This window comes from Doryrhamphus excisus, chromosome 17 (genome assembly GCF_030265055.1).
Source record: "Doryrhamphus excisus isolate RoL2022-K1 chromosome 17, RoL_Dexc_1.0, whole genome shotgun sequence".
Classification (NCBI taxonomy): Eukaryota; Metazoa; Chordata; class Actinopteri; order Syngnathiformes; family Syngnathidae; genus Doryrhamphus; species Doryrhamphus excisus.
The window spans coordinates 17107816-17120907 of NC_080482.1; the positions used below are offsets into that span (position 1 = coordinate 17107816).

The following is a 13092-nucleotide window of genomic DNA, read 5'->3' on the forward strand; positions in this document are numbered from 1 at the left end:
AAGCTGAGACTGCTAGTCTGAAAGGAACTAGGAAGGAGTTGTTGAGGGCAGCATCTTAGGAGAGCTGGTGGGTTGTGCTGCACAGTGCCTCAAATAATACATGATAAAATAATGATAAAAATAAAATAATAAAAAAGTGTATATCAGATTATGTAGTACTACAGTACCACTCTCAATAAATATGAGGCATCAGCAATAATGTCTACTCTATATTACTGTTATTGATGTTATGCTTGCTCAGCTATTAGCTAACTGTCATTAGCAAACTGTAGCTAGCTAATGTTAGCTACAGTAGAGGCAATGAGCACTAAATACCAAAGACAAAACAAATTACAAAGACAAAACCACAAATTTGCTAGTAATATGTAATAGGAGTATAAATACCAACAAAAACATAAAAATCACCTGAGAGTTCTAGAGCTGCAGTCTTTGCTGACCTCAAATCTCCATGGCGACCATTGAACTGTTCACCACTTTATTCCACTAAAACAGATGTATGGTGGCACCCCTAAATAATCATGGATTGGAAATATTGTTTCTACATATATTGGAACACTTTTAGTACCCAGCCATATCAAAATTCAATAATTGTGTTTTTTGATGCACCCCAACGCCCATGTAAGGAAGTCTGCCACTCTGTGACATCACAAAGGGGCAGTTTTACCACGCCTCCTGAAACCGAGCGCTTTCAGCCATCCCAAACTTTTTTCAGGGCTCACTTGCAAATGCACAAACATTGTTATCTGAAACTTTGGCGTTGTTTAACACAAGAATACAACATTGAAAAAACATTTTCAATGTGGAAAAAGCATAATAGGTCCCCTGGTAATGTTTGATGGTGCGATGCTCCTGCTGTGTCTGTTCATTCATTCCCACATCCCCTGTCTCTGTCCCACCAGGCCAGGGGAAGAGTCTGTGTCTGTCACTGATCTTCTAGACTTGAGCTCGGTGTCCGTTCCCTCTTCGGGCAGCTCCCCTCCTCCGCTGGTGCCCTGCAGTCAGGCCAGCTCCCCCTCCGCCACCGCCGCCGTCGGCTCGTCTCCTCCGTCCGCGGCCTCCTGCTTGCCCATTGAGTTGCCCACTTCATCGAGCCACAGGCTCAGCTTGGACCCTGCGGATCACAGCCCACCCAGCTCCGTCGGCTCGCTTCCGGCCGCAGCTGCTCCTACCAACGCCTCAGCCTCCTCTGTGAGTTTTTTTTTTTAATTACACCTAGTATACCACATAATTACACCTAGTATACCACATAATTACACCTAGTATACCACATAATTACACCTAGTCTACTACATAATTACACCTAGTATACCACATAATTACACCTAGTATACCACATAATTACACCTAGTATACCACATAATTACACCTAGTATACCACATAATTACACCTAGTATACCACATAATTACACCTAGTATACCACATAATTACACCTAGTATACCACATAATTACACCTAGTATACCACATAATTACACCTAGTATACCACATAATTACACCTAGTATACCACATAATTACACCTAGTCTACCACATAATTACACCTAGTATACCACATAATTACACCTAGTATACCACATAATTACACCTAGTATACCACATAATTACACCTAGTCTACCACATAATTACACCTAGTATACCACATAATTACACCTAGTCTACCACATAATTACACCTAGTCTACCACATAATTACACCTAGTATACCACATAATTACACCTAGTCTACCACATAATTACACCTAGTATACCACATGGACAGAGCCTAGCTTGCAGTTTGCCACCAGCTTGCTTAATTTGGAAAGTGGGTCCAGTATTAAGGCACTAAAACAGGGGTCTCAAACACGTGGCCCGCAGGACACTAGTTTGAGGCCCCCGCCTTGATATGAAAGTTTAATGTTTAAGTTTGATATGGATGCTGTATGGTATCATGTACCCAGAAAAAATGATTACGTTTGATTCATGTTCATGTTAAAGGTTAAATAACTGTTAATAGTTATCCTCCCTATCCGTGTGGAAGTGGTAAGTTTTTGGCTATTTAAGTTGAAAGGAAATAACTTGAAGGCTACCGTTTAGGTGGCTAGCTCTCTAGTTTGCGAGTTAGCATGTGTCTCAAGACCCTGCAGTTGCGCAATATGTTGTAAATAAAAAGAGTATAAATGTGACTATAGTCGTGTTTTGTCATGTCTACAGGGCTCTAATAATGCTTTGTTCATTTTAATATGAAAAAAATCATTTGTCTACCCACCAACTATATGTGCTTTCTTAACTTTTTATTATTATTATATTTATTTATTACTGATTGATTGATTTTCTTTATTCTTGATTTGTTTATTTATTTTTCATCTTATTTTGTGTAGAAAAATAAAAAGTAAGATATTTGAGAACAGTGGAATGTTTTATCAGAGCTTTTATTGTAGAAAATTGGAACCAAAGCAAAGTTTATTCATTTTTCCGTTTTTAATAAATGCGTTTTTTTTTTTTTGGAAAACCTGATGCGGCCCAGTCTCACCCAGACCCTAGCTCTAGTGGCCCCCAAGTAAATTGAGTTTGAGACCCCTGCACTAAAAGGTGGCAAAGCACCACCTATTGTACTAGGAGCCACAAATAGAAGTGTGCTACTCTCTACAGTTAGTAAATCAACTCCCCCACCATAGTAGGGAATGGTCTGCTGAAATAGAGTATAAATACGCTGGTAAGTAAATGACTTATTAACGGTGTCATGTAACTAAAGCACAATGAGAGCAGTGTGTAACAAGTAGGTATTTGTGTCTTGTGGGTTTCTCTCTGCAGCCTGGTTCCGTGCATGTAGAGTTAAAAGCAGACACTCGACACACTCGCTTGAATAAATGGAACGCAGTGTGCTGCCGGGTTCACGTTGATGTGCGTTCCCCCGTAAATGTCGTATGACTGTGGGCTGATGTTTCCCTCTCGCGTCTGCATCAGAACCTCGAGGAGGGCGGGGACAGCTTGTCTGAATCGGCCAATCACATGCTGCCCTTGCCAAACACCAGCCTGGGTAACCTGTCGTCACTGGACATCACCAACGACGAGGACCTGCCCACTGACCCGAGCAACTCGTCTGACACACAGGAAGAGAGTGAGTGTGAGAACAAAGGTCTGAAATGACTTCCTGACAAAACCTCTTGTCATGATTGTCACGTTGTCGCTCAAGAAGCCAAGAGGGGAACTCTTACAAACTTCCTGTCCCCAACACCCTCAGGTGAGGTGGAGTCGTTCTGCGCCAACCTGAACGGGCGGCTGCATATCAACGCTGCCGTGCGAATGAGTGTGGACAAGCTGCACGACCTGCTATTCTCTGCCGACACACACTTCATCCAGCACCTCTTCTCCCAGCGACACTTCACCGGTACGCACACACGCCATCAAGGCACTTGCAGACCTCTTATTTGTCCCGGAGGACATTAGAAAGAATATAGGTTGGGGAAAGTTGCACAAAAACACGTAGACACCTAACCCCCTTTGTGGAGGTAACGTTACCCTTCCTTCATTAAGGACGTTACGCTTTGAACTCGTGCAAGTCAATCAGGAAGAGTAACACTGGAGCGCCATGTGGCCCTAATGAGCATGGCACACTCGATTAACCAAAACCAAAAATAACTTGCCCATGGGGAATCCTTAAGGTGAGAACTACTTGCCCCAACTTGCCCCATGTAAAATGAAAAGACTACCATAATGATATCATATATCAATACATGCTGATAATTCATCAGATAATAGTACTGATGCATTGTATTTGGAGGAATGTCTGAAACGTATGTTAACATGGCATGCCATACTACCTTACACATGGTAGTCGTAGTAAGCAGTGATATTTACAAGTTGTGCACCACAATCCAACATTATTGAATAGACACATTAGTGTACTAGTAAAGTGTTTTGAATCCAGAAAAAAAAATGCTCAATGGTCAAACAATAATTTGTGAAGCAAAGGTGATAAAAATCCAGCGAGAAATGGAAGCGCTAGATTTTGTATCTTGTGCAAAATCAGCACTTGGTATTGGATCTAATGGGTGGTGTTTCATTGTGACCACTTCAAATTGTCACAGCAATGTGATTCACTCACCTGTGCCATCATTTGATTTGCTAACCGCTAATAAAATACTTGTTTAGGAGGCACTGCTTCATCACTTTTTGCTCTTTTCCTTCACAAGTTGTTGAAGAATTAGACCATGTTGGCAGGGACGCCATGATAGATGTTTTCCTAGTCAAACCATCGCTCATTGGCTCATCGCCAACAAGAACCATTCAGGGTGTGGGTAAAACTCGGACTGCGGTCTAAATAAAGGATTCTGATTGGTCCATTTCAAGATTTGCAGGGATTGGTTTGCAAATTAGCACCGGAATTACGCAGTCCGTGTTTTACCAACACCCAACAAGAACCGCTTTTAAAAAAACTCTTGGCATGCCAAAGTACACTTGCCCCACGGGAATATCACTGATTGGATTTACTTGCCCCAATTTGGTTTGAACTTGCCCCGGGCCATCGGTACATGGTTATTGTCCAGCCCTGTTAACCTTCCGCATTGCGTGGTGTTTGTGATCAGGTCAGTGTTCTATCTGTCCTGAGGTTCTTTCTGTCAATGCTGAGGCCACCCAGTGGATTTGGACTGTGGGTGTCCCCGTTGGGGCTGGGAACATTGTGTTGCTCTAATTGGGGTGTTCCTTTGTTTTGTTTTTGATGGAGGGTGGCCTAACCCACTTTTTCCCTCTGCGTTCCCTTTTCAATGATTGTTCCTTTCTTCTTTTCATGCACAAACTCTCCTGTCGCTTTTCAAGATTTCATTCTGATTCTTCTTCTTTTGCTTTCACAAAATCTCTGACGCTGACCCTTGTGCACCGGCGCCGCATCCAGAACTGACGGTGGGCGAGTGGCAGCAGGACGCCAGCAACGGGAACACCAGCCGGGTGCTGAGCTACACCATCGCCCTCAACAACCCTCTCGGCCCCAAGACCGCCCCTGTGGTGGAGACGCAGGTGAGCACATGAACCATGTCTCCAATCGCCACCACATCAAAATGCTTTATCAGCAGGCCTTTTTTCTATCAGCCAAGATTAAGCCGTGTTTCCATGGCAACAGTTACCATGTCTCGCTAACATGCTGTCTTCCGCGCCTAGACCTTACACAAGAGCAGCACTCAGGGCGAGTGCTACGTGGTGGACTCGGAGGTCATCACTTCGGGTATCCCGTACCAGGATTACTTTTACACCGTGCACAGATACTGCCTCACCGCCATCAGCAAGCATAAGAGTCGGCTCAGGTGTGTTTGGTTTCCCATGTTCTAGATTTGGCCGTGATAAGCGACTTTCCGCTAACCATTATTCATAATCATATTTATTAATGAATGAATGAATCCTAATCAGTCACTCATTTAGCTCCACAGCAGAAAAGAAATCAACCTTCTGGAACGTTGTAAACATCACCTGCTCCTTCTTCCAGAGTGTCCTCAGACATCTGCTACAGGAAGCAGCCGTGGAGTTTGGTCAAAGCGCTAATTGAGAAGAACACGTGGAGCGGCATTGAGGAGTACTACCGCCACATGGGTGAGTCACACGCTAAGGAGAAGAAAACAAGCGCCCCCACAGCACACGACCAAACCCGGCCTGTTTCGCTGGCAGAGAGCGAGGTGTGCAAGCTGGAGACGCTGCTGCAGTCCGAGGTGTCCGTGGTCACCACCGGCAATGCGGCGAGCGCCGCCGACACTGCCAAGACCCCACCGGCCATGCGCCGACGGAAACGAACCTGCTCCCGCCGGCAGGGAGAGCGAGACAGGGATGGAGGCGCGGGTGCCGCCGACCGAGGGGACAGGGGAGTCGGCGAGGACCGCGACCGCAGGGAAGCCGGTCAGTGAGCCAGCAGGATGCTTTCACTTTTATGTGCATTATTTCAAAAAAAGGCAATATTTTATTTGTAGGTGCTGAGTACTTGAAGCTTGGAGAGCGTGCACGTGCTGGAGCACAGAACAGTATCTCCACTATCCTACTCATCGTCAGCTTCATGTAAGTTGCTTCTTACCGCCCCCGGCTGTCCTCAGCTTAGTTTCTTCTTTTTGCTGATCCATTTTGAATAAGGCACTGAATCACTGAATAAGGCTGTTGTCTTATTCACCCTCATGTCTTCTAAATCAGATGGTAAAACAAAGGATGTCATTTTAAGTGCACCCGGCGTATGTCCTCAGGAGTCATTTCTTTTTTCAAAGCATAATAAGCACATCACAAAGAGAATGCTCTTTCTCTGCCTTTTGGATAAGAGAATTTATAAAACTTGGATGGAGGAACAAAACGTCCTTTTTGCTGTATTTCCTCAAATAGTGGCCAGGGGCGTTAACTCTGAGAAGACTATTAGCCATTTTTGGAAGTGCAGTTTTTCACCACTTTATTATTATGGTGGTGATTCAGCCCTATAATCACCTTTACAATCATATTGCCCAATATATAGTTGCTCAAATCAGAGAAGATAAGCCAGTTAAGACAGTTTCTCTTGTCGGGGAGCAGAATCGATAGTGGACAGGAAGTGAGATAGCTAGATGGAGCGAGTGAGCGAGCGAGTGTGTGAGAGCGAGCGAGTGAGCGAGTGTGTGAGAGCGAGTGTGTGAGAGCGAGTGTGTGAGAGCGAGTGTGTGAGAGCGAGTGTGTGAGAGCGAGTGTGTGAGAGCGAGTGTGTGAGAGCGAGTGTGTGAGAGCGAGTGTGTGAGAGCGAGTGTGTGAGAGCGAGTGTGTGAGAGCGAGTGTGTGAGAGCGAGTGTGTGAGAGCGAGTGTGTGAGAGCGAGTGTGTGAGAGCGAGTGTGTGAGAGCGAGTGTGTGAGAGCGAGTGTGTGAGAGCGAGTGTGTGAGAGCGAGTGTGTGAGAGCGAGTGTGTGAGAGCGAGTGAGCGAGCGAGTGAGCGAGCGAGTGTGTGAGAGCGAGTGTGTGAGAGCGAGTGTGTGAGAGCGAGTGTGTGAGAGCGAGTGTGTGAGAGCGAGTGTGTGAGAGCGAGTGTGTGAGAGCGAGTGTGTGAGAGCGAGTGAGCGAGCGAGTGTGTGAGAGCGAGTGAGCGAGCGAGTGTGTGAGAGCGAGTGTGTGAGAGCGAGTGTGTGAGAGCGAGTGAGCGAGCGAGTGTGTGAGAGCGAGTGTGTGAGAGCGAGTGTGTGAGAGCGAGTGTGTGAGAGCGAGTGTGTGAGAGCGAGTGTGTGAGAGCGAGTGTGTGAGAGCGAGTGTGTGAGAGCGAGTGTGTGAGAGCGAGTGAGCGAGCGAGTGTGTGAGAGCGAGTGTGTGAGAGCGAGTGTGTGAGAGCGAGTGTGTGAGAGCGAGTGTGTGAGAGCGAGTGTGTGAGAGCGAGTGTGTGAGAGCGAGTGTGTGAGAGCGAGTGTGTGAGAGCGAGTGTGTGAGAGCGAGTGAGCGAGCGAGCGAGTGAGCGAGCGAGTGAGCGAGCGAGCGAGTGAGCGAGCGAGTGTGTGAGAGCGAGTGTGTGAGAGCGAGTGTGTGAGAGCGAGTGTGTGAGAGCGAGTGTGTGAGAGCGAGTGTGTGAGAGCGAGTGAGCGAGCGAGTGTGTGAGAGCGAGTGAGCGAGCGAGTGTGTGAGAGCGAGTGTGTGAGAGCGAGTGTGTGAGAGCGAGTGAGCGAGCGAGTGTGTGAGAGCGAGTGTGTGAGAGCGAGTGTGTGAGAGCGAGTGTGTGAGAGCGAGTGTGTGAGAGCGAGTGTGTGAGAGCGAGTGTGTGAGAGCGAGTGTGTGAGAGCGAGTGAGCGAGCGAGTGTGTGAGAGCGAGTGTGTGAGAGCGAGTGTGTGAGAGCGAGTGTGTGAGAGCGAGTGTGTGAGAGCGAGAGAGAGATCCACATTTGTATTAATACTGTTTTTATTATAATTTTAAGTCAAACATTTAATACATTGCAGAATATGTAATAATAGTATGTAAGATGAAAAACCCACAAATTATTATATTATATGCAGTAATAAAAGCATGTATCTCCAAACTGTTTTTTTTCCGTTTATACAAAACATTGAACATAACCAGGATGCATTTTTATTGATTTCTTTATTTGTTAAATAAAATCCCACCACGATGCCAAATTGTGTTATTTTGGTATATTGTAATAAACATCATATTTTTTTAGTACCATGAAAAAAGTTGGATTTGCAGAAATAGGTCCAAATTAGATTTACTGAGTTAATTTGATAAAAAAAAGAGTTAATTGATGGTGTGTTGTGTGCCTCTGGCCTGCCCTAGTTGGGACGCGCTGGGATGCTTTGCATACAGGCAGCCTCATGATGCCTTTGTCGCTATGTTCTCTCTCCTTTGCAACACTCTCTGCCTTTCTCCGGGTGTGCAGGATCTGTATCAGGTACTGTTGGTCAGGCTTCTACTTTCTCACACAGTCGCACCGCCCCAATCACCAGGCCAAGCGCTGCTTTCTTACAGGAAACATCTTGTTAAGTGTCGCCAATTGGACAGAGAATTCACACCGCCAACTTGACACCGCCCTCTTGCTTTGATATTTCCTGTAACAAAGCCCCACAGTGACGTGCCTCACCCTCAAATGTTTGTGACCCTCATGTGCTTCTGATCCGTCAGTCATCACACAAAACAAGTCTGCTTTCCACCAAGTTCTTCAGTTGAGCTCACTTCCTCACTCAGTTGCCCAAGGGAGAGTTCCGGGTTCTCCTGAACATTTTTAGCCACTTTGTCGCTACATTTAGCAAGTATTTAGCAAGCGGGTGATGCGGTGTGACCCCTCCCCAGATAAGACGGGATGGAGTGAGGGTGGCGCTGTCAAATTGAAGATAGAAGTTATGGGGGGGTGTTGGGATGTTTTTGGGCCCCATGATGATAATATCTGTTTTGTCACTATTAAGTTGAAGAAAATGTAGTTCCATCCAAGTTTTGATATCAGCTAAGCAGTTGGTGAGGGTGGAGTAGATGTTGGAGGTGATGGAGGTGGTAGGAATGTATAGTTGAATACCATCGGCGTAGCTGTGGAAATTGAGGCCATGTCGACGGATGATATTGCCAAGCGGAAGGATGTAGAGGACATACTTGTATTGGACATACCGGAGCCAAAAGTCAAAGTGGCTTTTTCCATCTTGCTTGTGCCATCAAAAAAACAAGCAACAGAAGAAAGTTTATTTGTATTTCTAAACATATTTTGCTTTTGGAAAAATTGCACGCACATGCTTCATGGATACTTGTGCTATCATCTACTGTATGCTATCGTTTTTTGTGTGTGTCATCACACTGTTTTGGTAGCGAGGATGGACTGCTTGGTGGAAAGGTGGCGCTTGGTGTTTATATGATGAGAAAGCATTTGACCTCTTTAAATCTGTTTTGAATGTGTGTGTTTCTCGTCCTTGTCAGCCTGGTGGTGCTGGTGGCGCTCAACATGCTGCTCTTTTACAAGCTCTACGCTCTGGAGCGAGCGGCTCACACACTGGAGACCTGGCACTCCTACTCGCTAGCAGACAGGTGAGCACTCCGTTAGCCCCCCCCCGTATGGTGGCCGTGACGCGATCTCACCGCCGCCCCGTCTCCGTCTCTCAGTCCTTTGCCACAGACGGCGGGGGAGTGGGCTCAGGTGCTGCAGCTTCAGAGGCAGTTCCACCAGGCGCAGCTCAGCAAGTGGCAGCAGATCCTGCAGTCGTCTGTGGCGCTTCTCGACCAGGTACGTGTTGTGTGGTATCGCTTGGGCGTGCAGGAGGACACGCATCAATCAAACTTTATTTGTACAGCACTTTTCATACATAGAATGGAGCACAGTGCTTGGCGTGTTTAAAAAGAGACAACAACAACACACATGTACACACACACACACACACACACACAAGAAGTTTGTTTGCCCGAGTACAGAGGAACCAGTTCAGGAGGCGCTGCCATCTGCGCTGGGGGTTGCCCACAGCCACAGCAACTCAGGGGGCCACCACACAACAGGTAGGCAGTGGGGCACCGCCACAGAGCTCCCAGCCACCCCAGTCGGTTAGCCCCACGAGAGGAGACACCCCAGACCCCAACCGAGGACAGCCCCCAGCGCAGAGAGCCCCCCACTGAGGAAACACTGGCTATATGGGATAAGAAATATAAAAACATAAAATAAGAATATAGAAAGTATATATAGAAATAAAAATAAAACATAAAAGTGAAATATATAAGAACATTAATAAAAACTAAAATAAGCATGTGTGAAACTATAAAAACATTTGGTTAAAATCCAAAACAAAAGGTATAGGGCAGGGGTCTCAAACTCAATTTACTTGGGGGCCACTGGAGCTAGGGTCTGGGTGAGACTGGGCCGCATCAGGTTTTCCAACCCCCCCCCCAAAAACGCATTTATTAAAAACAAAATTTTTTTTTAAACTTTGCTTTGGTTCCAATTTTCTACAAGAAAAGCTCTGATAAAACATTCCACTGTTCTCAAATATCTTACTTTTTATGTTTCTACACAAAATATGATGAAAAATAAATAAACAAATCAAGAATAAAGAAAATCAATCAATCAGTAATAAATAAATATAATAATAATAATAAAAAGTTAAGAAAGCACATATAGTTGGTGGGTAGACAAATGATTTTTTTCATATTAAAATGAACAAAGCATTATTAGAGCCCTGTAGACATGACAAAACACGACTATAGTCACATTTATACTCTTTTTATTTACAACATATTGCGCAACTGCAGGGTCTTGAGACACATGCTAACTCGCAAACTAGAGAGCTAGCCACCTAAACGGTAGCCTTCAAGTTATTTCCTTTCAACTTAAATAGCCAAAAACTTACCACTTCCACACGGATAGGGAGGATAACTATTAACAGTTATTTAACCTTTAACATGAACATGAATCAAACGTAATCATTTTTTCTGGGTACATGATACCATACAGCATCCATATCAAACTTAAACATTAAACTTTCATATCAAGGCGGGGGCCTCAAACTAGTGTCCTGCGGGCCACATGTTTGAGACCCCTGGTATAGGGTATAAAATAATCATTAGATAAAAGTCAAGTTGAAAAGTTAAAGTATACTAGGAGCAAAAGTTAAAAGCTAAATTAAATAAGTGGGTCTTGAGCCTATTTTAAAAATGTTAGCAACACTAGCATAGCTTTGTCATGCTAAAGTGCTAACATTACATTTTGACATCCTGCTAGGTCAGCATATTGAGCGAAGAAAAACCAAATGATTAAACTTACATCTCTGTAGTTGGCAGAGCTCCAGTCTGCATTTTAAGAATTGTTTAAGAAATGTTAGCAGTTTAGTTTTTTTTCTAGTCAAACGTTGAATTCCAAATTGCGCAACTTCTGGGAGCTTTCGATATGTAGCAAAGCCTTTTTGTGTTTTGTTTTTCCTTTTGTGATGTCATCAAAAGCCGCAACATTTGAATGTGATCCAAACTTCTTCCACCCAGATGAAGCAATCGCTTGAGAAACTGCACCAAGGCATCGTAGTCCCGGGAGTCCAACAGGACACCCCTGACTCTGACCCAATCACAGAGACACTGGTGGACGCCTGAGTACCCGAGTACCCGAGTACCTGAGTACCGTCACGCCCACTCACCATCCCTCTACTCACCTGCAGCGGGGGTTGTGTGTGCTCCAGCCCGACAGAAGAACAAGACTACATTACCCACAAGCACCCTCACCTGTTTGACTTGAAACCACACACACAAGTGGTCAATCAGCAATAATTAGGATAGGGAACGGGGTCACAGTGGGGCCCGCCCCCCATCCAAGCAAGAACCCACGTCACAGAAATCACTTTTTTTTTTTTCCCCAATCCACAACATTTCAGAAGACCGCTGTGGAGAGCATTGGGTGTAAATCTTGAAGACGCTCCTCTTCCTCCTCCCAAGGCTGTTTTTTAATATAATGAAGAAGAGGAAGGTTGCTGTAGTTGGACCAGTCACAAGTATTTATTTGAACCTTTGACCTCAAGTCCTGCTCTGTTGCTGTCGGACCAGGAGGCGGAGCTACTGGAGGACCATTTCTGCTAGCGGCAATAACGACGGTAGTCATTCTTCTAGAATGTTTCAGAGTAGAATAGTACAAGAAGAATTATTATGAGTGTATGTGTGTGTGTGATGACAAGGAGTCCATGTTACATTTCAGATGTTACATTTTCCTATTTTTGGCATTTGACCTGAGCGGGATCATCGTTTGCCGATCTTGAAGGACCAACCGGAAATTGTGGGGGGGAGGGGGCGAAAGAAGGGAATCTCTTTTCATTCTGTTTGTGAATTTTTCTCTCTCTCTCTCTGTTTTTTTTTTTTAAGAAAAAAAACTCAATTCTTTTTCTATCTTTCCATTTCCACCACCCACCCACCTACACATGTTGCTTGGCCACGCCCACTCCTCACTCCTTCACTTCCTCCCGCCTTCCCACTGGTTTTGGCCCTGCTGTGCACGGCGGCCGACACGACAATACCATGTTGTATTATTTATTCAGGGGGAGGGGGCCAAGACTGTGAAGCAAATTCGTAGGGGGGGGGGGGGGGGGGCAGAGTCCAGAATGTACTGTGAACATGTGATTGTGCACACGGAGAGAAATGGGGAAACAAAAAAAAATCCAAAACAGAAAGAAGTCCTCACTTGTCTTTTGAGTGTGTGTCCATGTGTATGTGTTGACCATCACATGCTAATATTATTTAGCTATTAAATATGCTGAATATTGGAGAAACATTTTTAAGAAATTCAAATAAATATGTATAAAATTGCTTAAATAAAAATATATATAATTCAGTAAAATACATTCACATTAAAGATGAGCTTTTGTTAATATCGTCTTTACTTGGTTAGGCAATCGTGTCAAGAATTTCTTCAAGGTGTCAATGTTAAATATGGATAACATATATATATATAATAAAGATAAAATGGGTAAACTGTCAAGTAAATTAAAGCAAAATAAGCTGGCATTAATAAATATGCCTTCATTTGAAGAATGTCTTAAAGGCATCAAGTATTTGAATGAAATTAAATATGTCAAATCTAAAATTAACCTAATTTCTTTAAAAGAAAAATAATCATATTGAGACAACCATTTCAAGGGTTTAAAGCGCTTATCTAAAAATTAATTAAAAAAAAATGGTAAACTAATAATTTCATGAAAATAA

The 13092-nt window shown here is 44.4% G+C and overlaps 1 protein-coding gene across 5 annotated transcripts in view; it reads left to right on the top strand.

Moving 5' to 3' along the window:
• gramd1a (GRAM domain containing 1A) overlaps positions 1–12442 on the top strand; it is a 39401-nt gene extending 26959 nt beyond the window's left edge. For 3 of the 5 annotated variants that reach the window (XM_058052824.1, XM_058052825.1, XM_058052826.1), the window contains 11 exons: positions 900–1188; positions 2945–3098; positions 3222–3368; positions 4875–4996; positions 5138–5280; positions 5460–5563; positions 5639–5863; positions 5935–6019; positions 9349–9456; positions 9532–9652; positions 11392–12442. In XM_058052824.1, coding sequence (XP_057908807.1) covers positions 900–1188; positions 2945–3098; positions 3222–3368; positions 4875–4996; positions 5138–5280; positions 5460–5563; positions 5639–5863; positions 5935–6019; positions 9349–9456; positions 9532–9652; positions 11392–11496 — 1603 coding nt within the window. In that variant the 3' untranslated portion in view covers positions 11497–12442. The remainder of the gene's footprint in view (positions 1–899; positions 1189–2944; positions 3099–3221; positions 3369–4874; positions 4997–5137; positions 5281–5459; positions 5564–5638; positions 5864–5934; positions 6020–9348; positions 9457–9531; positions 9653–11391) is intronic. The other 2 variants (XM_058052827.1, XM_058052828.1) reach the window with 1 other exon arrangement.
• The last annotated feature ends 650 nt before the right edge of the window (positions 12443–13092 follow it).